Here is a 25,822-nt window from a genome sequence, read left to right on the forward strand (position 1 = left end):
CTAACAGAGACTTGTCCAAGAGTGGGCCGTAATGTTCACGTCGCCTCGTCGTGGCCAAGCTTGAAGCAAAAGCGCGATGTGTAACAACTCGCACAGAAAAGTCAAGGTCGTACATGTAATGGCGCCTATCCTGGGCTCCTGGCGGCGCTACCGGGAGCTTTCTGCAGGCATTGAACCGGAGGAACGAAAGGGTTAATAACTCACTGCACGCTTAGCTGGCTGGATCTGTCTGCACTAAATACTGCGCGGCACCTGCAACAGTTCTGCGGATGCCGCCGCCGATCTCGAGGATTCGATGCTAAAGGAGTGCGTGAGCCCAAACTGCATCATGTTCACTCGCTGCTTGTCCACCCTACCTTCCCAGCCACGTGTGGAAGTCCTGCATCGCGTAATCTTACACGAGTGCGATGCCGATCCTGGCCTCCCAACGTGTGGCCTCTCTTGCTGCCGCTCAGTACAGGTCGCCCAGCACCTCGTCGGTCTCTGCTCGGCGAAGCTCGAACTCGCCGAAAAGCAGCGCTCCATCAGAACTGGCAGCTTCAAGCGTGTGCAGCTTCTCTATGATCTTGCGCAGCACCGCAAGCGACGAAGCCGTCACATCTACTCGGCGAGCAACCATGCTCGGCGCACAGAAGAAAAATTCCGAGCTGTCGCCATCGTGCTCGCCGTCGTCGTCTTGAAGCACCATCGCCGCCGCGTGCCTGAGCTTGTCGCAGCCTGCGAGAGAATGCAGTGGACTCCACGTTGATCCGCTGGGCACCTCTATGTATGTGCGCACGGGAGTCGCGCCGATTGATTCATTGGTGTCTGCTTTCAGAAGCGAGAAGAGGACTCGAAGATGGTCAAGGGGATTCAGTGGACTCGCCTTCTTCAAGCTTTCTCCATTGCAGCGGTTGGACACCAGCACTGACTTGCCGTCCTGCACCACGTTTGCTATTGTCTGCCTCCATGTTTCCTGCGCTTTCTCGTTGCCTTGAAGAATCAGGAGCGACTCCCCGAATGCAGCAGTCCACGCTAAGGGGTCCAACGTGGACAGATAGGTCAATAGGTCGTACAACGCGAAGATGATGCGGCCCGATGTGACGTCCTCTGCTATCGGTTTTGCATCTACTTCGCTAATGTTGTCCAGATAGCGTAGCACCAAGCGCTCGCTAACAAGGTTGATCAGCGAAGGCAGACGACATGTACTTGGGAGCAAGGTTCCACACCGGCCCAAAAGGATCGCGCGAAGGAGTACAGTCAATACACTGTACACTTCAATATCGCAAACTTCACGGCTCGTTCGTAGCTGGTCCTCGCAGAACTGTAATTGCGCACCAGTGATTGGATCGATCGAGTCCTTTTGCTGAGTTTTGATTCGCACACAGAATACTGGTGTATAGCCCGACGCATTGTGTAAGTCGAAGTAAATCTGACCAGGAACACATGAGCCAACAACGCATCGAACATTTTGCGTGTGCTCAAGCGCACTGGCTAGTTTCGCTTCCAGTTCCGCCACTTCAATTGGAGCAGTCTCGCTCGGCAACACCAAGCACAGCTCAACAACACTTGACCTTAGGCCTGACAAAGTCGTATCAACTCGTCGAACCGCTTGCCGACCATCTGTTCCAAGAACACGGGACCAAGCACCATCAAGGGCACTCACACCACCAAAGATTGCACTTCGAGATTCCTCATCAATGTTGATGCCCATCAAATCCAGAACAGAAGTGATGGTGGGGCACGCAGGCGCCAACGGAGTAATACTTGGCACCACACTGCCCAGGTGTCCAACACGAACGATGCTCAACGCTGCATCTTGAAAAGGCCACTGTATTTCAGAGGCCTTTTCTGTAGTTTGCATGAGTTCCTCCACCGACGTCACAACCTTTACCTGGTCTATCGCGTCATACTGAGCCAAATACTTGCTGATCGCATCTCCAAATTTCTTAAACGAATAAGGGTGATAAACTTTCACCACATCGTCGAAGTAATTGGTCTGATCGAGAAGGAATTGGTCTTGAAGCTTTGTAGCAGTATCGTGAACGGCGGTGAAGAAGCTCGAGATCGTTGAACGCATAGCAAACGGTGTGCATCGGACTGAGAACCCATGTGGTGCAGTAATTGAGCTCGCCACAGCAGTTTGGCCGTGTCCTCTCCGGCGAAATCTGTAACCTCCGTGTCGTTAACATACAGGATAAATAACTTGGATGAGGTTGGTGTACTTGTAGTCGTGCCTGGCTTGCCAACAAACGGCGACGTTGTCGTAATCACCCTCTGGTTCTGAACAAAGAGAGCAGCTCCAACGCGGGCGGTGAGCTGAATCGGTGGATCAATCGGGGTTCGTATAGCTGTTGTGTTTTCCAGCAGCTCGTTCGAATAGGATGCACTCACGCCGTCTTTCGTTGACATTGTAATGTGTGGTATCTTGTTTCTCACTTGCAACGGTAGTTGCTCGTCCAGCTCAATCCGAAGAGTTTGACCGCGTTCATCGTGAACGACTTCAACTCCGCGAACAGTGAACGGAGCACCAAGTTCAGCGTCTCGGACGTACTGTTTGTTTGGGCGGTAAAACAGTGTCACATGATCCGCTAGCTTGTTCGGGTGGAGAAGCGGAATCTCTGTTAGCATCTTTTGTTCCGCATCTTCATCCAAAAAGAGCCCAAGGTAGGTCACTCCACCGACGTCGCCATCAGAAAGCGGATTCGCGGTGAGCGCAGCATGTTCAAACTGCGGCGTAAAAGAGTGGGCACGCGGGTCGTCCTCCCACCGCATAAACATACTAACCACTTTGTCAGGAGGCACGCCATGCGAGTTGCGCTGTCCCATGCGATACGCCGAGAGAACGTCTGGACACTTCATCTCCACAATGTGAACGCGACACCCGCTCGAGCGAGCAATGTCCTCATACGGTTCATACTCCCACCTCTGCGTGCTCGTATTGTCGACAAGAACAACATGCTGGTGCGGCCGCCGCTGGTTCCCAGCACCCTGATTGCGTGGGATCTCTCCATGAACAGCCCTCGTGAAGTCCCCGCGACACTTGCTATGAGCTGCACCCAGCTTTCTGGCATCAAACACGTAGCCTCGCGGGGTTTCAAAGAAGAAATCCGCCGAGCACGCCGTGAACGCCACTCCGCCGTGTCGACAGATCGCCTCAATCTCCCGTCGCAGCGTGCTCTTCCCGCTGCCCGGGATGCCTCGTAGAATAACCACCACAGGCTTTCTAGCGCCCGCAGTCCCCTTCAGCATGTCTTCCACGACCGGCACGAGCTCCGGATACCGCACAGCGGCAGGAGGGTCCTCCCCCGACGTAGAATTATCTCTACTGGGCGGCAGCAGCACGCGTTGGATCTCCTCCCTGTGATCCCCGATCCCCTCCACCACCGCCTGCCTCCACGTGAGCCGTCCTTCCCACTGATACTCCCCAATGTGGCCCTCCACGAACGCCGACGCCAGCGGCAGCGCCAGGCGGTGCGCGGGCAGCAGCACTCGGGCAGGCACGCCGCCGCTCTTCAGCCGCAGCACGAGGCCGCTGGCGAGCGTCCAGAGCGCGTCGTCCGCCGCGCGCGCGAAGCTCAGCGCCAGCGTCCACTCGTCGTACTTGGCGTCGTGGCGCAGCGTCGTCTTGGCCGCGAGCGGCGGCCGATTCTGTCGCTGGAGCGCCGCCACCACGCGCTGCAGCGCCACCAGCTGCTGCCACGAGCCGAGCCCGCACTCCAGCAGCTCCACACGTGCGTCCAGGCCGTGAGCGGCCGCGGGCTCGCGTCGCGTCTCCAGGTCGCGCTCGAATCCGGCCAGAACGTCGCGCAGAGACGGCGAATCCACTTCCGCCGTCAACTGCAGCGACACGCGCACGCGCGCGGCGCTCTGCTGGACGCAGCGTGCGATGTCCTGCTCCGTGGGCTCTGCAGGAGGACGGCGACGGCCGCCACGCCCACGGGAGGACGCAGCGGAGGAAGCGGAGCCGCGGCGGTTCTTGCCCCAACCCATCGCGGAGTGCGCACTCGCTGGTCAGTTGCGCTTTGGCTCAGGTGGAAGATGGGTACAGACCAACACTCGTGCAAACCTATGGAGATGGGTACAGTTGGGGATTGGAGATGGGTACAGACCAACACTCGTGCAAACCTGTGAAACGGCATGATGATGAAAGATTGCGGGCTTGAAGCGCCACGTGCAAAAGATCGCGGTGACTGCGAGAATGTATTGGCCTAATTGAAACTGCACGCTACGTTGACACGCATGGATGACGGAGACCTCGAAATAAAATAACGTCGATGTGCCTGCTCCGATGGGATAGATAGATCACCAACCGACGGCTGCCTCAGAGACGGCGCGGGAGCTGCTCGTCCAGCGAGTGGAGGAAGCCCGGCACGCTGCGGCAGAACTCGTCCACCTTCTGCGTGCGCTGGCGCAGCTCCTCTTGCAGCCTGGCCTCGGCGGCGACGACTGCTGGGGGCAGCGACGCGTCCACCGCTTCGCCTTCTCCGAGCTCTGCAGTGGGAGTGGAGGCCACGGCTGTTGTCAGCAGGTTGCGCTCTTCCGCCGCTCTTGTAGTTGCAGCAGTAGCTGCTGCTGCTACACCAGAGTTCGCCTCGATCAGCGCCATTCCTGTCGACTCAACTGGCTGCTCGCCCAGTTCCTCTGCGTACTGCTGCAGCTCACGCTTGAGACTGCGCACCCGCTTCTCCCAGTCATCGATCTCCTTCGCCTGCGCCGCGTTGCGGTCCTCCATCTCCCGAGCGCGCACGTCGTACTCCAGCGCCTGCGACCGCAGCAGCTGGCATGAACACCGGAACAGCATCCGCGCCGAATCCTGGGAGATGTCCGCGTCCGAGCTCTCCGCTCTCGCCTTCCGCTTCCTCCTGCGCTCCACACGCTCAGGCTTCGACCGCGAAGCCTGCGCCTTCTTGCCCACCGCTGCCTTAGCCTTGGCCTTGCCCTTCAGTCCAGCAGCCGGTGGCTTGGGCGTCTTCACCGGCAGCTGCTCAGTCTCCAGCCCCTTCTCCTCCCTAGGCTGCACCGTCGCCGCCTCGGGCTGCTTCGCTGCAGCCTTGGCCACAGCCTTCACGGGCATTATTGGGGGCAGCCCTGGGTCCGCGTACAGCGGGCGCTGCTCGTCCTCGCTGGACGTGCGGTCGGGCGTGTCCTCCAGGGCAGTGGCGGCGGCGTCGCTCTGCATCGCGCGCTTCCTGGCGTCGGACGAGGCCGCGATGAACACAGCCACGGGGTCCACCTGCATCTCCAGGCCATGGGCCGCCTGACCCGACAGCGCCACGCCGCCGCCGCTCGCTGCTGTGCCAAACGCCTGCATCTCTGTAGCTTGAGGTTAACGGAGCCCTTGCACTGGTCCCGCCTGACGCTACTGGTACACCGTCTCTACACAACTGTGTACCACGAATACGGTACCCTCGCTTCAAGTTGTGTACACACACCATCTTTCTCGTCAGTGTTCACGTCAGCCATATTGCAGCTGGAAGGGCGAAGAGCTACGCTAGTGCTGGCTCGCTCCTCCGTCCGCCATGGCCGCCGCGCGCGACCCGAGCTTGCTGCAGAAGTGCGAGCAGTTCCTGCTGCACCCGACGGTGCGTGCGCTGTCGCTCGCGCAGCGCGTGGACTTCCTGGAGAAGAAGGTGAGCGCAATCTCTCCGCTTAGTAATACTCCCTCGCAACAGTCATTGACGCGCTCCTGGCTTGCTGCAGGGCCTGTCCCCGGAGGAGATCACGCAGTGCCTCAAGAGCGTGGAGCGTCGCAACGGCCTGTCGCAGCTGGCGCGTCGAACGGCCGAGGAACTGGCGGCTGGGGCCGACGCGCGCGCTCTGCAGGCGTCGGGCGCCGCCTCCGCGGCCTCAAGTCGCCGCTGCAGCTGCTGCAGCTGGCCGCCAAGAAGTACGGCGCTGTGGCACTGCTGCTGATGCTGCTGGGCTACGGCTACGTGCAGTTCCGGCGCCGGGAGACGCAGCAGGCGACGCTCTGCTACCAGGCGGAGCGGCTGCAGCGCAGACAGCGCGCGCACACGCGTGTGCAGGCGCTGCTGAGCGTGGTGAAGGACCAGCAGAAGCAGTACCAGCAGGCGGCCGAGCTGCTCAGCGCGCGCGTGGCCAAGTACGTGGCGGCGCAGCAGAACGCGACGAGTCAGGCGGCGGCCAAGGCGAGCTGCTCGGCGACGCAGTTCGGCCGCGGACTGGAGCTGCAGGCGCTGCAGACGGAGCTGCACGAGCTCAAGAGCGCCGTCGTGGACACGTTCCTGCGCCCGAGGGTGGAGACGAAGGTGGTGGAGGTGGTCAAGGAGCTCCCGATGATGCTGCGACCGGCGGAAGTGACCGTGGCGGACAGAGCGGCCCGAGCAGCAGAGGTCGTGCGCGACGATGCTGCCGTTATAGACGCGGAGAGCGCGGAGCTCGCTGCCGCCCAAGTGAAGCGTGAGAAGAAGCAGCCGGAGATGGCAACAGAGGAAGACGCTGGGACGACTGCCGAGCGCAGAAGAGATCAGACGACGATGACAACAGCGGAGATTACAGAGTTATTCCAGCGCGGCCAGTTCGACGACGAGCTGTCGACCGCCCGGAGCTATCACGTACTGCTTGCAACTCAATAGCCGACGTAGGACATCGTATAAAATGCAGCTGAGCTTTATAGCCAAGCCGGCGTTTTGCGGCCGCGCAGGTCGATTACCACCCTCTTGCCTTCAGCTGGGCGCGTGCATCGAACAGTATGCGTGTTGGTCCACGAGCCATGGCGGTCGTGGGGACGCTTGATCGTGGCGATTGTCGAGAAACCTCGAGGTTGCCCGCAGCGGGACAGTTCAGCTACAGCTTCAGCGGGTAGCACCGAATTCCAAACACGAAACTCGTCGATGAGGCCGTAGAAAGAGTACCATCCGCCTCGCAGCCGCGAATGCGGCAGATGGGCAGCTCCAGCGGCATTGTGGCAAAAGCCTGTGCCGATTTGCTCGTGTTGAAGTCGTTGCCAGGTGCTGTTCAACGTGCCGGTCTCGAAGGACACGATCTTGCCATCGATGTACACTACCTGGCGGTGGAAGGCGACATCGTACGTGAGAGCCAAGTGATACCACCAGTTCGGCCTCAAGTCTTGAGCAATGACCTTCTTCTCATCCAGGACGGAGCAGTACAGACTCCTCTTCATGTCCACCATCACGAGGTTACCCGGATTGTTGCCCGGGATACCATAGCTGGCGGGGCCCGACTGGAATCCGTAAATGACACCACCGGCAGGCTGCTTGGCGGTCCCTGGAGACAGGCAGAACCACACGTCAAAGCTGAAGCTTGTGTTCTTTTCCGAACGAAGGTCGAATCTCCTGCCTCGCCAACTTCCAGGAGCTGGTGGGCGCTCCAGTTTCGCGAAAGCCACTCGAGAACGGTTGCGCCCTAGTAGCATTCCGTGGATGTACTTGTCAGCCGAGTAAGGGTCGACAAACTGCAGGGATCGCTCTTGCAGGTATCGCTGCTTCCAGCTCTGAGGCTTTTCAAGGAATGGTCTCCGCTGGTGCGTTTCTGCCAGTACAAAGTCCTCCGACAAGACAGTGAACGTCCACGAGTTGGTGTGCGAGAGGTGGAAGACGTCGAAACCCGTGAGGAAGCTGGAAATGGCGTGGAGGTTGTCCACCGACAGCATATTCTGCCACATGCTGACTGGGTGGGGCTTTTCGGACTAACGGTCTTCGCGAAGAATCGCCATGAAGAAAGTACGACCAGCTCTCTAGCCGCTTGCTACCAAATGCCGACCGGCCCTTCTCGTCGTATTATTGCGCCTTCTACAGTGGCGGGGGTGGTTCAGCCCAGCGGGGCTCTAATTCGGCGCAGCGACGTCAAATAACGACACGAGTGTTAAAGGATCTCTATGGCGTTTGAATAGCGCCAATGTACCGAAAAAACAAAAACAATTCAAGCAAAAAGGCGAAGGGAGTAGCAGGGAAATGGCATAGAGAAGCTACTCAAGCAAAATGTTTCCCCTAAATGGGATCGAAAGGTGCTGGGCATCGACTACTTTGAAGCATATAATATATGTGCGAAAGGCGCAATGTCATTGTGCATTTCGCCTATTTTGGCAGGTGAGCTATTAATTCCGGCGGAATTAGATCCATAAAAGGGCTACCAACGCCTATTTAATGCTAATTCATCCCAAGGTTGTGATCGATTCCCCTTATCAGTATTTTCAAGCCAATAGACGTGAATACGGCGGTCTAAGCGTGGAATGGTGGGTAGCTTACCGCCAATCGCGCTGTTCTCCCCTAACGCGGTTGATTAGCTTATTCCGCTTCAACTCGGCCTCACCATCTCCGCTCCTTGCTTAGCCATGGTGCGACAGCCCATAATTAACACGTGAATTAGCCAACCCAGGGCATAATTAGGCCCGGGAAGGGAATAGAATTATGACAGAATTATCCCGGCAGAATAAGTGAAAGGCACAATAAAAAACTAGCACGCACTGTTACGGTAAAGACAGGTTTTAGTGTTTTCCATGCTGACACTACGGCAGAGTTGCTGACTGAGTCGGCAGACGACAACGAGTAGATAACAGTTTTAGTTTTTGGTGACGTACATTAACCTTTACTCCCCACAGAGCCCACGCGTGGGCTGTGGAGCCCACGCATGGGCCCACATATTGTTTAGAAGCTACTGCAAATACCTAGTGTACGTAGTCTGTTTAAAAATAGAGAGGAAGGTCTGAGCTATCCAGCTTTTGTTTTTCGGTCACAAACGAAGCTGTCTTCATGATAAAACTCGCTGTGGGCAATCGTGTTCAAGGAAAGTCTAAAGGGACGTTGGGCAAGGAGGGTGTCGTTCTGTCGATCGACAACAGCAAACGCCAGCCATGGTACAGCGTTCAGTAGGGCGATGGATTAGTACAGGCAGTGTCGGCGCGTGCAATACAGCTACTACAGCCCCTCAATAGCGATGCAGCCACGCGGAACCAGCCTACGACGTCTCTAGAGTCGATGACCGCTTTACTGTTAGCTGGTGCTGATTCGGGGCTTGGCTCGGGTGACTGGTCATCTTCTGAGTCGGAATCGGCTTCAGAGGAGGAGGAAGATGAAGAAGATAGCGTAGATGTTACGTCTACGATGGTCTCTGGTATTTCTAACGACGGAAAAGTATTTGCCCACAACCGCATCTGGGAATTTTGCTCTGACCTTGTCGACCCTGCAACGCTGCAACGCAAGCGCAAAACTTTTTTTCGTTGGCCATCGACGCTAGTGTTAGGAGAAAAAACCTTCGCCAAATATTTCTACTTGATGTACCCGCGGTCGACTATACAAACAACTCTACAGCACACAAATACCAGGTTGGTGGAGCGTAAGCAGCGCCCAATTGCTGAAGGCGACTTGTTTCGCTTTCTAGGAGTTCGTCTTGCGATGACAGTCGAGCCTCGACGCGGTCCCTTGCAAACCTACTGGGAAAAGCAGTCCCTGAGGGCATGGTTGGCACAGCCGCTGACTTTGGCGAGCGCTACTGCATTACCCGACATGCCTTTGAAAATATTTCGGCCGCGCTCTCTTTTTCCGATGATGTACCGTCAGATGACCCATGGAAATCTATTAGACCGCTGATAGATGGATTTAATTCACGCCGTCGCGATGTAGTATCACCCGGGAGATTATTTGCGTGGACGAGTGCATGAGCGCCTGGCTCGGAAAAGAGGGTAAATACTGCCGCGATGGCATACCTCCCAAAACAAAAATCCCAAGAAGCCAAAAGGCGTGAGTGCTGAACTCAAAGCTACAGCTGATGGTGATTCGGGCGTGCTATTGGGACTAGATTTGATGGAGGGAGCTGAGGGCCAACGTCAGAAGCCATACCACGCGTTGTTTGGCGAGGTTGTACTTCGGTTTTCTGAAGTTTACAAAGGTAGCGGGCGTACCGTTGCTGCAGACGGTGCGTTTGCTTCGGTTAAAACCCTTGTGCAACTTGAAAATATGTGCGGCCTTTACTTCATGGAAATGGTCAAAACAGCATCTCGGGAGTATCCGAAAAATATATGACGGAGTGGTTGGCACTGAGCCCGCTCGCGGGTCATTTAAGATGCTACAGAGCAAAACTCCTAAAGGCACCACGATGTATGCTCTCTGCTGGGCTGACCTCAAAACGAAGTGCTTCATCTCAAATCGCGGAACGTCATTTTCTGGCAATGACAGCGTTCGCCGTCGACACAAGCTCATCCTAGACAACGACCAGCTGAAAACTATTTTTACAGTACGATCGACGTATCCAGCGCCCGCAAATGGTGGAGCTCTTTTTCTCGAAGTTCTCGGTGATTGATGTTCACGATCATCTTCGACAGGGTAGCCTCGAGATGGAACGAACTTGGCACACAATGCAGTGGCAGCACCGTTTGCTCGCTACTGTGTTTGGCATGGTGGTAGTGGACGCTTTCCGTGCCTATCAGTATGAAGCAGTCGAATCTGGGTTCTTAGAATCGGCTATTGTCGACTTCAACACCTTCATCTCTTAATTGGCCTATCAACTGGTCTTCAATGACTTTATGATGCACCGCTCGACGAGGGTCACTACTGCTGCTGATTTCCGTAACGACGTAGCGCCACCAACTCACACACTCTATGCATTCAGCACGCTCCCCCAGTACAAGCGTCTTAGCGGAACAATCTTGCGTGCTCAGCGCAAATGCAGTATTTGCGGGCGGAAGGCCTCGTTTTACTGCTCTGGGCGCTCGGACCCACTGCAGAACAATTTCTTTGGTGTTTGTGGCCTGAAGACAGGTCGGGACTGCCACTCGCTCCATTTAAACACTACATTGGGCTAACTAGTAGTCTCTAAACACTCTCTCTAATATATTTTCTTTTGCATTTAACTAATCCGCTTAAGCCCACCCGTGGGATATTTGCCGATCCCACGCGTGGGCTTTCAAGCTGGGTAGTAAAGGTTAAAGTAGTTTAGTCTAGCAAGCGACAATAAGAGCAGTGGCGCACTTTTTTCGATGCTGCTACCGTCTAAAACACAAAGATGACGAGGGTTCGTATTTTAATTAACGATGTATTATGCTTTGCAATGCGTTTGTCGTTTTCACCTAGTGTTTTGCCCGAGTTATAATATCTGGCGCCCGATAAAAAACAGATGGCCATTAAATCCTCCAAGTTATAATCGCCAGCCTCGATATCGATATCGATTTACGCTATCTGTGGTCGAATTGCCGATCCAAAAACGCCATTCGGGCCGATTTATTTTAAATCGCGATGGCTGTGTACGGATTATAATGCCGCGTTTTATACATAACATATGCATTTGGACACTTACATCTGGACACTTGACGAGTGGTCGGCAGATCGCGCTGCTGATCTGTCGAAGCACCGCAGTTTCCGAAAACCTTCACCTTGCACAAGTGCAGCATGTACTCTCTCGACTACCGTTGGCGAGCCGTTTTCTTATGCATGTGTATGGAATATGTATGCAGTATGTTAGTGATATATTTGGGCCTAACGTGCGAGCACTGCAACGTCGGTACAAGTTGTTTTGACCGATGGTGTGGTTGATGAAGGAGATCGAACTAACCGCTCGTCGCGTTGGCCGAACGACGTGGTAACCCGTGTTCGAAAGTACGTGAAAGCCCACCCTACATTTTATTTAGAGGAGCTACAGCAGTTCATACGAAACCCTTTTCCTAAAGTAAAATGGTAGCGTAGTATCAAGATGTGGTCTTACATGGCGGGGAGCTGCTCGCGCGACAGACAAGCGGAAAGCCCAGCGATACAAGAGTCGCTAGTGCACTCACATACGAAGCTAACGAGCCGTTAAACACGTCCAACAGAGCCGTATCGGAGAAGCAGTGGCCGGCGACGTTACCTCGGTGTCCTGAGAACCAACGATGCGCCCGTTATATTTAGTAGGAAGAGGTGGTGCAACTTACCTACACCTGGAGGTCGATTTACTACCATGTCGCATGTTTATGTCTACGAATTATTTTATCTCAGAGATCGATCTAAGCCCTAAATCCGAGCGACAACATATCTGCAAACCACAATAATATAATACCTACTTCTATATGTTTTGTTTTCTTCGTCCGTGATAATTCACTCGGCTGAACACGAGTCCATGATCGACAACTGGCCATACGCGTGATTCGCTTGTGCTATCTTCGACTATACTCCGCCGTGTGGAACAGTCATTCGTCGCCGTTCGCTTCGGTTTCCAGATCGTCGGCCTGGCCTTCAGTGGCCTCAAAGTTCTCATGACATTTCTGCTGCTTTGAAGTTCCTGAAGAGTTCTATCAACCTCCGAGGAGGCAACAGTCAACAGTTGAGCTCAATCGATGGAACCAGCACAAGTTGCGACAAGGCACGTTTATCTGCGACCGCGTCGGCTAGGTAGCAACCCTTTGCTATCACACCTGCGATGGCAAAGGAAGGTTGAGGTCTATCTAGCAGATTAGTACATATGACTGGGCATAGCTTTTGAGTGACGCTACATAAGCTAGAGTGCGAGACCGTTGTGTGGTTTAGCCAGAATTTGAACACGTGCTGATTCATATGTGTTGATATTCAACCTTTTCTCCGTCGAGAGTGCCTGACAACCAGAAAAGTTGAGGTATTCGTCGGCTAAGTGGAGTCTTCGCCACTCTCAACGTCAGACGTTCAAGTTCTTCGCCAGCTTTCAAGTGGAGCTACGAGAGCACTATTCAGCGAACCGTCTTCGCAATATTAAAGAATACCACCGCACCACTTCGGCATCTCGAGCTCTATTCTTCTGCTTCATCCTATCCATCAAGCGAGTGAACTACATCTTTTGGATCCGAGACATAATTTATGCATCTGTTATTGCATATTAGATGTTGTTACAACTTTCAATGCATGTCATAAAGCTAAATCGTAGGTCGGAATGCCTACAGTTACTGTGTGTAGCGCTTACTGATTTCCTTTAAGCCAGCTGAACGAGAAGCTGTAATCGTTACCTGCAAGGTATGAACCACATCATTTCGAGTAAGTACTTACTACTATCATACACTTGGCCAATACTCACCACTGTGTTTTAGTGAGCTCTCCATCGTGAACAAAATCCAGATGAGCAGGTTTGATTGTACCATTCGCCAGCCGTTGTCCAGCACGAACGAAGTCAAGCGCAGCATGGAGATGCGTAATTTTCGCTGAATCACATAGCCGATCGCCAGTAGCGATAGAAATTCCTGCGCCACGTACCTAAGAACAGTGTTGATCTTTTGTTGCAATTCAGCTTCATCAAGTGACTTGAGCTGTGGGTAGTAAGATCGGTTTGGTAGAAAGAACATCGAGGCTGTGGAGATGCCTGTGTGTGCATAATATGGAAGTGAGAGTGAAATCTGACAGCCCTCACTAACAAGTATACGCACAATAGATCAGTGGAATGACGACTTCAGCATACTCGACAAGAATGACGAACTCCGTCGTGAAGAGAACTTGGGCTGTCTTGTGAAGAAACCGCTTTTTTTCATTCGGCGAGAAAACGCCCCTCAACGAGCTTGTTTGACCGGTGGAATCTTCAGTCGGGTGTACCTTGCAATCAGCTGATGCTACCATAACTAATGAGGCACTTGGAAACGCAGCGTACATCCCTGTATCACTCGTAAAGCTGTTTTCACTGGAAGCATTTTTTTTTAGGATCGCCACTGCAGAGTTGTAGCGACAGGAGTCAAGCTTACTCTGCGACCGGCCATCCTCCTTGATAATCTGCAACGCGATATCAACGAAACAAGCTGATTTCAGTTTGTGGTCGTCCGGAATTTTCCGTCGGAGGAGGACAATGTGCTTCATAACAGCGCTGATGTCCGATATCGATATCAGTCCTTGAGCTGCGTCCAGCATGCCCATGGCTAACGTTGTCGTAATACTGTTACTTGTAGAGTTCTGTATCGAGTTCGACACGGACAGTCCGTTGAACACATCGACGTTGAAAATCATGATCTGCGGAAGAAGGTCATACTGGATGCCTAACGCCGCGCTGATCAAGTTTTTTGCTAGGATCTTTATAATCGGAAGCAGCATGACGTAGTAGAGTTGGCTGGATTTTCCAATAGCCTGGAGGCCATAGAAGTAGATCGGATAGATGAACGTGAGGAGCATCTGGCAATTGAGCACCGTGTTGGCCTTGATTAGTTCCTGTAACAGCGCTCGATCTCGCTTCAGGATTCGGCCAAAGAAGCCCATGAAGCAAATGACGAACGCTACGAGCCAAACTGGCATACCAAAAGTATGCTGAAAGGCAGCGGGAATCCGATCAAACTTGAGGCCATCACTCGGTATACTGCGGCTGCTAGAGGAGCGACGATGGATGGAACTAGCCGCTGCACAGAGGTCATGTGCAACCCTGGGACGACGATGCTAATCTGCTCCATAATGGATCGCGTAAGTAGCACCATTATTGCGTAGTCTCGGATCCAAAAATGTTGTTCGCTCGTAAACTGTCGCTTGGTGGGCCAATGGGACGGCATCTATCATCGACAGAGCTGCAACGCACGGGACGGGTAGGATGAAGCAGAAGAATAGAGCTCGAGCTGTCGAAGTGGTGCGATGGTATTCTTTAAAACTGCGAATGCGGCTCGCTGAATAGTGCCCTCGTAGCTCCACTTGAAAGCTGGCGAAGAACCTGAACGTCTGACGCAGAAAGCGGCGAAGACTCCGCATTACGCGACGAATGCCTCAACTCTTTCTGGCAATCAGTCACCAATGCGAAACGACAAATAACACATACAATGCATCAGCGCCCGGCTACTATTTTACCAGAAAGACCACACGGCGCAGACATGCGATTAGTTTGGGCCAACGCTTACACTTGTTGCGGACGAAGAATCGCAGGTCCAAACCAACGCTATAAGGATACGAGGGCATTTCAACGAATTACAACCACAGACCATTCCGCTCACACGAATTTGTCACAGAAGGCGTCGGGCCTTCGAGAACCTGGTAGCCGAACCTGCCGCAAGTTTAGCGTGCCAATACAAATGCAAACCATTATTAAGAATGTCTGCTTTGTGCATCTCCACGGGGGCCGCGCCATCGCTATCTCCAAATCGACCTATACTTGTTGGAGAGGCACGACTATAGCGATAAATTTGGCGAGTTTGGGGTGCGTTGAACCCTCGCTACACCATAAATATATTTGTTTCAAAGTGCTATAGGTCGATTTGGAGATAGCGATGGCGCGGCCCCCGTGGAGATGCACAAAGCAGACATTCTTAATAATGGTTTGCATTTGTATTGGCACGCTAAACTTGCGGCAGGTTCGGCTACCAGGTTCTCGAAGGCTCCAGACGCTCTTCTGTGACAAATTCGTGTGAGCGGAATGGTCTGTGGTTGGTAATTCGTTGAAATGCCCTCGTATCCTTATAGCGTTGGTTTGGACCTGCGATTCTTCGTCCGCAACAAGTGTAAGCGTTGGCCCAAACTAATCGCATGTCTGCGCCGTGTGGTCTTTCTGGTAAAAATAGTAGCCGGGCGCTGATGCATTGTATGTGTGTGTTATTTGTCGTTTCCCGGTATTGGTGACTGATTGCCAGAAAGAGTTGAGGCATTCGTCGCGTAATGCGGAGTCTTCGCCGCTTTCTGCGTCAGACGTTCAGGTTCTTCGCCAGCTTTCAAGTGGAGCTACGAGGGCACTATTCAGCGAGCCGCATTCGCAGTTTTAAAGAATACCATCGCACCACTTCGACAGCTCGAGCTCTATTCTTCTGCTTCATCCTACCCGTCCCGTGCGTTGCAGCTCTGTCGATGATAGATGCCGTTCCATTGGCTCCACCAAGCGACAGTTTACGAGCGAACAACATTTTTTGGATCCGAGACTACGCAATAATGGTGCTACTTACGCGATCCACTATGGAGCAGATTAGCATCGTCGTCCCAGGGTTGCACATGACCTCTGTGCAGCGGCTAGTTCCATCCATCGTCGCTCCTCTAGCAGCCGCAGTATACCGAGTGATGGCCTCAAGTTTGATCGGATTCCCGCTGCCTTTCAGCATACTTTTTGGTATGCCAGTTTGGCTCGTAGCGTTCGTCATTTGCTTCATGGGCTTCTTTGGCCGAATCCTGAAGCGAGATCGAGCGCTGTTACAGGAACTAATCAAGGCCAACACGGTGCTCAATTGCCAGATGCTCCTCACGTTCATCTATCCGATCTACTTCTATGGCCTCCAGGCTATTGGAAAATCCAGCCAACTCTACTACGTCATGCTGCTTCCGATTATAAAGATCCTAGCAAAAAACTTGATCAGCGCGGCGTTAGGCACCAAGTATGACCTTCTTCCGCAGATCATGATTTTCAACGTCGATGTGTTCAACGGACTGTCCGTGTCGAACTCGATACAGAACTCTACAAGTAACAGTATTACGACAACGTTAGCCATGGTCATGCTGGACGTAGCTCAAGGACTGATATCGATATCGGACATCAGCGCTGTTATGAAGCACATTGTCCTCCTCCGACGGAAAATTCCGGACGACCACAAACTGAAATCAGCTTGTTTCGTTGATATCGCGTTGCAGATTATCAAGGAGGATGGCCGGTCGCAGAGTAAGCTCGACTCCTGTCGCTACAACTCTCCAGTGACGATCCTAAAAAAAAATGCTTCCAGTGAAAACAGCTTTACTAGTCATTCGGCGAAGTACGCTGCGTTTCCAAGTGCCTCATCAGTGACGGTAGCACCAGCTGATCACTCGCTGCGCCCGAATGAAGATTCCACCGGTCAAACAAGCTCGTTGATGGGTGTTTTCTCGCCGAATGAAAAAAAGCGGTTTCTTCACAAGACAGCCCAGGTTCTCTTCACGACGGAGTTCGTCATTCTTGTCAAGTATGCTGAAGTCGTCATTCCACTGATCTATTGTGCGTATACTTGTTAGTGAGGGCTGTCAGATTTCACTCTCACTTCCATATTATGCACACACAGGCATCTCCACAGCCTCGATGTTCTTTCTACCAAACCGATCTTACTACCCACAGCTCAAATCACTTGATGAAGCTGAATTGCGACAGAAGATCAACGCTGTTCTTAGGTACGTGGCGCTGGAATTTCTATCGCTACTGGCGATCGGCTATGTGATTCAGCGAAAGTTACGCATCTCCATGCTGCGCTTGACTTCGTTCGTGCTGGACAACGGCTGGCGAATGGTACAATCAAACCTGCTCTTTTGGATTTTGTTCACGATTGAGAGCTCACTAAAACACAGTGGTGAGTGTTGGCCAAGTGTATGATAGTAGTAAGTACTTACTCGAAATGGTGTGGTTCATACCTTGCAGGTAACGATTACAGCTTCTCGTTCAGCTGGCTTAAAGGAAATCAGTAAGCGCTACACAGTAACTGTAGGCATTCCGACCTACGATTTAGCTTTATGACATGCATTGAAAGTTGTAACAACATCTAATATGCAATAACAGATGCATAAATTATGTCTCGGATCCAAAAGATGTAGTTCACTCGCTTGATGGATAGGATGAAGCAGAAGAATAGAGCTCGAGATGCCGAAGTGGTGCGGTGGTATTCTTTAATATTGCGAAGACGGTTCGCTGAATAGTGCTCTCGTAGCTCCACTTGAAAGCTGGCGAAGAACTTGAACGTCTGACGTTGAGAGTGGCGAAGACTCCGCTTAGCCGACGAATACCTCAACTTTTTCTGGTTGTCAGGCACTCTCGACGGAGAAAAGGTTGAATATCAACACATATGAATCAGCACGTGTTCAAAGTTTGGCAAAACCACACAACGGCCTCGCACTCTAGCTTATGTAGCGTCACTCAAAGCTATGCCCAGTCATATGTACTAAGCTGCTAGATAGATCCTCAACCTTCCTTTGCCATCGCAGGTGTGACACCCTTTGCTACCTATCCGACGCAGATGAACATCCCTTGTCGCAACTTGCGCTGGTTCCATCGATCGAGCTCAACTGTTGACTGTTGCCTCCTCGGAGGTTGATAGAACTCTTCAGGAACTTCAAAGCAGCAGAAATGTCATGAGAACTTTGAGGCCACTGAAGGCCAGGCCGACGATCTGGAAACCGAAGCGAACGGCGACAATGACTGTTCCACACGGCGGAGAATAATCGAAGATAGCACAAGAGAATAACGCGCAGGGCCAGTTGTCGATCATGGACTCGTGTTCAGCCGAGTGAATTATCACGGACGAAGAAAACAAAACATATAGAAGTAGGTATTATGTTACATCGTTAATTAAAATACGAATGCTTCGTGTAGCATTGATAAAAATGCGGCAAATCAAAAATGTGTAGACAACTACACTGTACACGAAACAGCAAAAAGCGCCAGCTTCTTCCGTTTTCTACGAGCTACAAAATTCTAAGGTAAGACTCGGAACTCGACGGAAAAGGTAATTCAAGATACTATCCTCGTGCGTGTGCGGTTCTGCTGTCGGTTTCCCCATAGCAAAAGGACCATGGAGCGACCGCTCTACTCGCGAATTTCCAGCCCCGAGAGCTGATTACTAATCTTCTCGTCTTCCGACTCCGCATCTCCTCGTTGCTCCCTGGCGTCATCCACCGCCTTCACGAAGCTGCTCACCGTCGGGTCGTCGATGTTCATCAACGCAATCCTCTCCACTTTCGTGGTGTCTCCCTTTTCCACACAGAAGCGCACAGACTCGTGCACAATCTCCTGCGCGCCGAGGTCTCGCGGATACCCGAAGATACCGGTAGAGATACCGGGTACCGCCACCGACGCCACTTCGAGGCGGTCCGCCTCCAGCAGCGCACTCCACACGGCGCGTCTCAGCTGCGCCGCGTGCTCGGCGGTCAGCTTGGCGCTGCCCACATTGGGGCCCACCGTGTGGATCACGTGCTGGCACGGCAAGTTGCCTGCGTCGGTGGTCACGGCGTCCCCGACTTTGAGGAGCCCGTGGTCCTTGACCCACTTGCTGCTCTCCGCCTGTATGGAGGCTCCGCCCGTACGTACAATCGCGCCCGCCAGCCCGCCGCCGTGCATGAGGCGCGTGTTGGCGGCGTTGACGATTGCGTCAGCAGCACAGCGCGTGAGGTCGCCCTGCGTCACCAGCAGCTCGGGGCCGGCGGTACTGGGCCTCCACTGGCGCAGGACCTTGCCGCCCAGCGCCTCAGCTGCCGGATTACGGGTTGCCTTCTTCTTGGATTGCGTATCGGCAACCGCGGTCGAGCGAGTTGAAGCCGACGACATCTTGGCCAGGAAGCGGCGCATCAAATTGCCCTTTGCCCTGTGCTTAGCCATGCTCTTGCACCTGTCGCTGGATAAAGCGAACAACTGTGTAGACGGAGCAGACAGATGGACAGCAAATGACTCCTTCACACGATTTCTATTCCGGGAGGTCTGTCTATAATTAGCCCAGCCCGCGGTCTGGTCGGTGGCAATAGCGTCAGGCCTGGCCACTTGACTGTCTGAATGACGTCGGACCGAGGTGCAAGTGGAGGACGCGGCGGCGGTGGAGGCCGCGGTGACGGCAAGCGCTGCTCGACGGCCGGTTGCGTCAACAAGGCGCAGTCGAACGGCAAGTGCCGCACGCACACGGGCGTGGGCCAGTGCACGCACGAGGGCTGCGAGAAGCAGGCCCAGTACAAGGGGCTGTGCGTGGCGCACGGCGGGCGGCGCGTGTGCACCCACCCGGGCTGCAGCAAGACGGTCACGTCCAAGGGCAAGTGCGGGGACCACGGGGGTGGCCGTCGTCGTCCCAGTCGGTCGAGGGGCGACGCCGATGCCAGAAAATCAAGCGCCAAAGCCAAGGGCAACGCAGATGAAGAAGGTCAGGCGGAAGGAGGGGGCTCCATGATGTCGCTGCTGCTGAACGAGTGGCCCAAGGAGGTGCCGGGGCTACAGGAGCCGCCTTTCACTTCGGCGGGTGATTGGCATGGGTACAATAATGACGGCAACAGGATTGGGTACCCCGCCCAGACGGGGTACGGAGAGGCTGTCGTACCGATCGCACCGAATCCAGTGCAACAGAGCAGCGGGTCCATGATGTCGCTGCTGTTGACCAATGGGTGGGCGCTGGAGGCTGCGAGCCACGTAGTTGAAGTGAAAGCCGGACAGGATACAGTACAGGTTAACGGCACCGACTCGGCGACGATCAAGAGTGAGGGGCGAAGTCAGCGCAAACGAGCACTGTGTTCGCATCGCGACTGCGAGAAGATCGCGCAGTCGCACGGGTTGTGCGTAGCTCATGGAGGGAAGCGCTGCGTGCATCCGGACTGCACCAAGAGCGCGCAGCTGCACGGCCTGTGCATCACTCACGGAGGGTCGAGAGCTTGCTCGTTCCCGGGTTGCACGAAGATGACGCGGTCGGCTGGCAGGTGCTTTGAACACGGCGGAGGGAAGCAGTGCTCGGAGCCTGGGTGCGGCAAACAGGTCCAAGCCAAAGGCCTGTGCAGCGCCCATGGCAAAACAAAAAGTGACCAACCCACCAGCAAAATCGTACAGACTCTTATTCTATGAAATGCAAAAGCACTGCATTTGCTTCATCGCCCTATTTTGCTTCATTCTACTTCTTGAAGTACGGTTCACATGTTCCTCATCAGTTTACCGTCTGTAACTTAAATCTTCATTTTTGAAACCCTCCGCCACAGACACATTTATTCCTCTTTATTTTTCTTGAATAGCCGAATGGATATTCAGCGTTCACATTCCTAGTTTTTTCGATGCCCCTGCCCTTTGTGCCATTCACAGTTCTTGTTTTTCGTGGTCATCCAAATCCGTTCGTACGTAAGCCAGAGCGTGTACTTCGGGTTTCCGTGCAGACGCGCCCCATTGCCATAGAATCTGAGCGCCAGCCTCATCTCCTCCTTCAAATTGAAAGCTCGGTAGAGTTGCTCGGGCTTGATGTTTGCTTTAAGGCAAGCATAATACGACGCGCCTAGGCGGTAGAGCTTCAGTCCTTCGTTGGGTTCGCTTAAACCGATCGTCTCGTGACTTCTCAGCAACCGCCTAGGTTCAAGATCTTTAGAGAAAACCTTCGACTCGTCGACTGCTTCGCTACTGACAAGCACACCGGCGAGGAGACATAACAAGATGGAGTAAACCGTGCACCTGTGTCAACCTCGATATATTTCAGTTGTCAGCAGGACTGCGACAGTATGAGCTATGTTCGTCGTGCTGGAAATGTATTTGTGCGCCTATCGCGTTTGCGCGCGTAAAAGTAACTTACGAAGTGAGATCATTTACGAAGCCACCTAACTAACACTACTTGCCTTAGGTATCGCAACCACGATGGTAAGAAATTCCCTGTTAAGCAATTCATGGATTGGGGAGGAATTGCCACTCGTACATTATGTACGTGGTCATACCACGCAAGTGTATACGCGCCTCAAATCCCAGTGTTTACCAATTCATCTTTACAGTACTTGTTGCTTTGCTGAGTACTGGTTTTTAACGAACGAGCCATTGAGTTGACGCGAGTATTGGGATAAATAGGAGGATTGTGTTCATTTATGATTTATGAGCAGTTTGGTGACTTGAGTGTTTCGTTTATCAGAATCCTTAGTAAGTTCCGCAAGGAACGAGGAAGCGTCATTGAAAGTCACGGGGAGCAAAGCGTTTTCGTATCACCAAACACTCACTTTAGCAACAAGCTGAAGCAGACTAAGCAACATACCTCGAATCTGGCCAAGTATAAATAGGTGAACGTTTTCAGGACACGAAGACGTGATCATTTGAACATGTTTTGATCCTGCGGGGGCTTTCATTCGAGGAAAACGCGATTGTTTGACGTGATAATCACCTCCTCGCCAATATACCTCAGCAGCATCGTAAGTATTTGGATTCAGACATCGTAAAATGCTTACGATAACGATTGCAGATAAACTACTATAGGTCCAGCCAATGAAGCGGTCGCAACCCGAGTCCAACAGACAGCCCAAGTCGAAGAAAATCGGCCGGCCATCGCACGGAGGAAAACAGTGCACCCATCCAGGTTGCAGCAATAAAGCTCAATCCAGAGATAAATGCCGAACTCACACCAAAGGTGGCAGGTGCTCATACTCTGGTTGCGAGAAGCAGGCACAGTTTAAAGGTTTGTGTGCCGGTCACGGTGGAAGAAGAATCTGTGCCCACCCGGGTTGTGGAAAGAAGGTAGCCTCAAGAGGGAAGTGTGCTGATCACGGAGGAGGCCGACCAAAGCCGGAGGGATTGGAGAATGATGCGCCTACTCAGTCATCAAGAGCGAGCTACTCGCAGAACGTCGATACACATGCATTGCTGTCATCGGCTTCACCTGTACAACAGCTGGAATCAATCGCAGATAACCATGGTGACGGGTCAATGATGTCGCTGTTGATGGGCCAGCAGCTTCACCAAATGACGGCAAGCGGCAGCATGACAAGAGAGAATTCTACAAGGCACGCCAGAGACGTCGTAGCGGAGGCACTGGTTTAGCAGCCGTGCCTATCGCGATATTGCATCTCCGGTCTGAGCAATTCCGTAAACAGTAACTTGGGCGAGCTGAAATCGAAGAAAAACATTGACAAACTCAATACTGTTGTCAGAGGTGATCTACAGTCATACCATATGTAGTTGCTTCGGTCGTGGCTATCGCTTTCAGATGCCCTTGTGGCTATCGTACCCTGTCTATTCTGTGAGTGCAGGTGCCAAGTGCCCGGAGCGAGTGTTGTGGGGAGGATTGTGCTACGACCATGGGGGAAGAGTGAAATATACTTGTGAAGTAAGACGTCTGGAAGAAGCCATGAGGAGCGGGTGTTGTCGTGAACACGGCGGTACCGACCTGCGCGATTCTGAAAATCCTGCGCATTTTGGCAATTCTGAAGACAATGAATGCTCAATGCCGACTCAATTCGCTCAAGTTTAGCGATCTCCAATCCAACCCGAACGCAAGGAGACAATTGCGTTGAGCTCGAATGAGAACAGTGTTCGAGTCGAGAATGTGTCCGACTACCCGAGGATAATCGTCATTATGATGAATTAGCCCTAATTTCTGTTGAAAGTGGCGCCAAGCGAGCGGAATATTGTGCACAGCCCATTATCCAAGGCAAAACTGACTTGGATCCACACCGATGCCCCAAAGCCGACGGGAGCCGGGAACCGCGTCAGTCTGCGTACTCAAAATGTAGCGAGCGCGTCAGGACAGACGGGTCCATGTTGCCCAAAACACGCAGGATGCAAACTTTGCGCACACCCAGGCTGCTTTACAATAGCTTGGTGGCAACTGTATTAACCACAGTGAAGTCGAATTGTACACGGAAAGCGGGTGTGTCTGTCGGGCCAGGGCGAAAGGTAAATGCGCCAAACACGGTGAACGACCAAGCGTTCGTGTGGGAGGGGGTGCACTGGAAAAATAACCTTTGCATTGCCCGTGGAGAAGACAGTAAAGCTCAACGGAGCAAGAAGCGTGACGAGACTGTCGAAGTGAGTATGGCTCTTACATCGGTATCTGTTGAACAGCTATTGGCGCAACGACATCGAGTCACGTATAAAAAAAATTGAGATCCGCCCTGGCATGTGGGAAAATTGGTTGACATGCGAAACTTACACGATGCCGTCGGCTGCAACGATTCGCAGCGCTACTGAACATGAAAGTGCTGACGTGGAAAAATATTGTTAACTTGATAACAGCAAAGTCGGATGCGCCGAACACTTACTCGTGCTCAGTCAGCAGAAGCTATGTCGGGTGTGTGACGGACGCAGGAGCAGAATGTTCATTGAGCATTGACCACGGCGGAGGGGGGGGGGGGGCTTGCGCCGATTCCAAGGTGCTACAAGAAGGCCGAGTACACTACCCTCTGCTATAATCACTTCATCGGCTGGGACCAAAGCGAACACATTAACTAGGTAGTTGTCCCCAAGCGAGTCACACATACACGTGACTGACAGGATATTTCATGCAAGACCAGCTTATCTGCGCTCTTGCTTACTACATCTACACTGCTGAAGAAAATTTCTGGGACAAAGTGTAGATCAAGAACGCGGTGCCCCTCCACCTCCTCACCACGGAAGCTCGTAGACCGGGTACTGCTCGTCCGCGTTGAAGAACTTGCCCGTGTCGTCGAGCGACAGCTTGCCCACGATCTTCGCCATGGCCTCCGCCGAATCCGCAGGTCTCATGTAGCCCTGGTGGTCGTTCATGTCGGTGTCGACGTATCCAGGATGCAGCGTGACGAAGCCGATGTTGCTCGCACGGAGTTCGAAAGCCATCGAGCGTGTGACCATGTTGAGTGCGACCTTGGACGCTGCGTACCCGTACGATTTACTGTAGAAATCCTTCGTCTCCGGGGTGTTGGTGCCGATGCTCCCGACTATCGACGAGATCTGCGCAACGTACGCCGAGCCGTTCTTCTTCGCGGCGAGCTCCAGATTGGGCACCAAGGCCCGGGTCACCAGGAAGGGGCCGACGGCGTTGACCTCGAACTGGCGCATGCAGGCGTCCTTGGTGGCCGCTTTGAAGGCGTCCGGGACCCAAATGGCGGCGTTGTTGATGAGAAGATCGATGGGCACGCCCTCCAGTTGGCGGGCGGCCTCGAGGATCGAGGCTTCGTCACTCACGTCCAACGTCACGATCTGGGAGGGCGACAGAGCCACCAGCTACGAATACAAATACACAAGTTGAGGTCAGCCTGGAACTTTGAAGGTCATTTGGAAGGCTCGTACCCCGTCGGTATTGCTGTTGGCACGAGCCGTGCCGATGACGTCCCAGCCGTTCTTGATATAGTACTCGACGAGGGCGAGGCCGATGCTGCGCGTGCTGCCCGTGATGAGAACGGTCTTCTTGGTGGCGCTCGACATTGTCGGAAATGGAATTGGTGGTGGTTGGGGAGGCTTGTGGGGCTCGAAGGGAGTTTGAAAGTGAGGTGGTGGCGGAGTTTGGAGCTTCGGACCGCGATTGCTTCGTCGTCCTCAACGACTGCCGTCGTTATCATCGTTCATTCGGCAGTCGCAGTGCAACGCCTAACGTGATCATCGAAAGAATGATGGTGTGTCTAGCTAATATGGAGTCGCTACAGTTAGAGAGTCAAATGAGACTATTTGGTATCTTTGTGGCGCTTGAACATGACGATCAAGGATATGTAATGATCGCCGCGCAACTGTATCCGCCTTGGAAGTGCAGCTTAGGCGCGTTGAAGTGGAACTTCGATTGGGCTCATTTAGCTTCAGGGCGTTGTTGGTGGCAAAACGTTAAAACGACGATGCCAGCGAAGGATATGTGCACGAATACGTAGAAGCGAGCAAAGTCGGAGTCAACGAGGACATCCGAGGCGGAGACTTGTGTCCGTCGATGGCATTTCGGTCATCACATTCGAAGGAATCGTCGTGCCCATCGCCAGCCACTTGGTTGTGTCATCACCGGACACCACGCAGTCAGCGAAGGCCGAACCCATGGTGGTCGAGGCGGCGACTCTCGCCCACGAATGCCAAAACTTGGATGGTGGATTTCCCCCCGATCAGCTTTCTTGGACCAATACTTCAACCGGCGGTGGGTTGCCACAGCAGTCTGTGGCCAAGTGCGCGTTTGACTCGTGCGCGCAGCCTGGCTGCTCTAGAATCGCTGTCAAAGGACGCGGGTGTTTTGAATACGGTCGCGTACACGGTGCTTTAAAGTATTTGCTGTCGATTTGTGCAACGCGGAGGGAGTTTTTGTCGCCCACACATACACGCAATGGAACTAAGTAGTCCACGGCGCCAGTTTTAGTAGCTGAAATGTCCTAGCGTAAAACTAGATTACGTATGGAATACGATATAGCAGACCAACGTGCAGTTTTGCCTTCGCTTGGTCCGTCTTGCTATTTTATCTTGCCCTGCATTCCCTTCCAGAGCGCTTCATAACTCTGCCACAACATATAGTCAGATTGTGATCTAAGCGCGGCCTATCTCCCAGTATTGTAGGCATGCCTCGCAGCTGCCTCAAGACCAAGCGCTTTGTAGAGCTGTT

General features: G+C 53.2%; 8 protein-coding genes across 8 annotated transcripts; 3 read left to right on the forward strand and 5 right to left on the reverse strand.

Annotated features, from left to right (window-relative positions):
• Positions 1–451: 451 nt before the first annotated feature.
• Positions 452–3,972, reverse strand: IUM83_17582 (putative MutS-related protein involved in mismatch repair; the record flags this gene model as incomplete). Its single annotated transcript, XM_067942543.1, has 2 exons — positions 452–1,151; positions 2,534–3,972. 2 exons carry the CDS (start codon positions 3,970–3,972, stop codon positions 452–454), a joined length of 2,139 nt encoding a protein of 712 aa, XP_067787357.1.
• Positions 3,973–4,303: 331 nt separating this feature from the next.
• On the reverse strand, positions 4,304–5,293 carry IUM83_17583 (uncharacterized protein; the record flags this gene model as incomplete). The annotated part of the gene is made up of 1 exon (XM_067942544.1): positions 4,304–5,293. One exon carries the CDS (start codon positions 5,291–5,293, stop codon positions 4,304–4,306), a length of 990 nt encoding a protein of 329 aa, XP_067787411.1.
• A 208-nt stretch (positions 5,294–5,501) lies between these two features.
• IUM83_17584 (uncharacterized protein) lies at positions 5,502–6,578 on the forward strand (the record flags this gene model as incomplete). The annotated part of the gene is made up of 3 exons (XM_067942545.1): positions 5,502–5,612; positions 5,683–5,755; positions 5,806–6,578. The coding sequence occupies 3 exons, from the start codon at positions 5,502–5,504 to the stop codon at positions 6,576–6,578; spliced, it is 957 nt and encodes a 318-aa protein (XP_067787324.1).
• A 35-nt stretch (positions 6,579–6,613) lies between these two features.
• IUM83_17585 (ATP-binding Cassette (ABC) Superfamily) lies at positions 6,614–7,627 on the reverse strand (the record flags this gene model as incomplete). Its single annotated transcript, XM_067942546.1, has 1 exon — positions 6,614–7,627. One exon carries the CDS (start codon positions 7,625–7,627, stop codon positions 6,614–6,616), a length of 1,014 nt encoding a protein of 337 aa, XP_067787323.1.
• A 2,429-nt stretch (positions 7,628–10,056) lies between these two features.
• IUM83_17586 (Protease inhibitor EpiC4) lies at positions 10,057–10,762 on the forward strand (the record flags this gene model as incomplete). The annotated part of the gene is made up of 3 exons (XM_067942547.1): positions 10,057–10,137; positions 10,196–10,347; positions 10,504–10,762. 3 exons carry the CDS (start codon positions 10,057–10,059, stop codon positions 10,760–10,762), a joined length of 492 nt encoding a protein of 163 aa, XP_067787322.1.
• Positions 10,763–18,375: 7,613 nt separating this feature from the next.
• IUM83_17587 (Hismacro and SEC14 domain-containing protein) lies at positions 18,376–19,164 on the reverse strand (the record flags this gene model as incomplete). Its single annotated transcript, XM_067942548.1, has 1 exon — positions 18,376–19,164. One exon carries the CDS (start codon positions 19,162–19,164, stop codon positions 18,376–18,378), a length of 789 nt encoding a protein of 262 aa, XP_067787321.1.
• A 171-nt stretch (positions 19,165–19,335) lies between these two features.
• IUM83_17588 (WRKY transcription factor 19) lies at positions 19,336–20,382 on the forward strand (the record flags this gene model as incomplete). The annotated part of the gene is made up of 1 exon (XM_067942549.1): positions 19,336–20,382. The coding sequence occupies one exon, from the start codon at positions 19,336–19,338 to the stop codon at positions 20,380–20,382; it is 1,047 nt and encodes a 348-aa protein (XP_067787361.1).
• Positions 20,383–23,880: 3,498 nt separating this feature from the next.
• On the reverse strand, positions 23,881–24,678 carry IUM83_17589 (uncharacterized protein; the record flags this gene model as incomplete). Its single annotated transcript, XM_067942550.1, has 2 exons — positions 23,881–24,477; positions 24,544–24,678. The coding sequence occupies 2 exons, from the start codon at positions 24,676–24,678 to the stop codon at positions 23,881–23,883; spliced, it is 732 nt and encodes a 243-aa protein (XP_067787310.1).
• Positions 24,679–25,822: the final 1,144 nt, after the last annotated feature.

Source organism: Phytophthora cinnamomi (genome assembly GCF_018691715.1).
Source record: "Phytophthora cinnamomi strain GKB4 chromosome Unknown Contig61, whole genome shotgun sequence".
Taxonomy (NCBI): Eukaryota; Oomycota; class Peronosporomycetes; order Peronosporales; family Peronosporaceae; genus Phytophthora; species Phytophthora cinnamomi.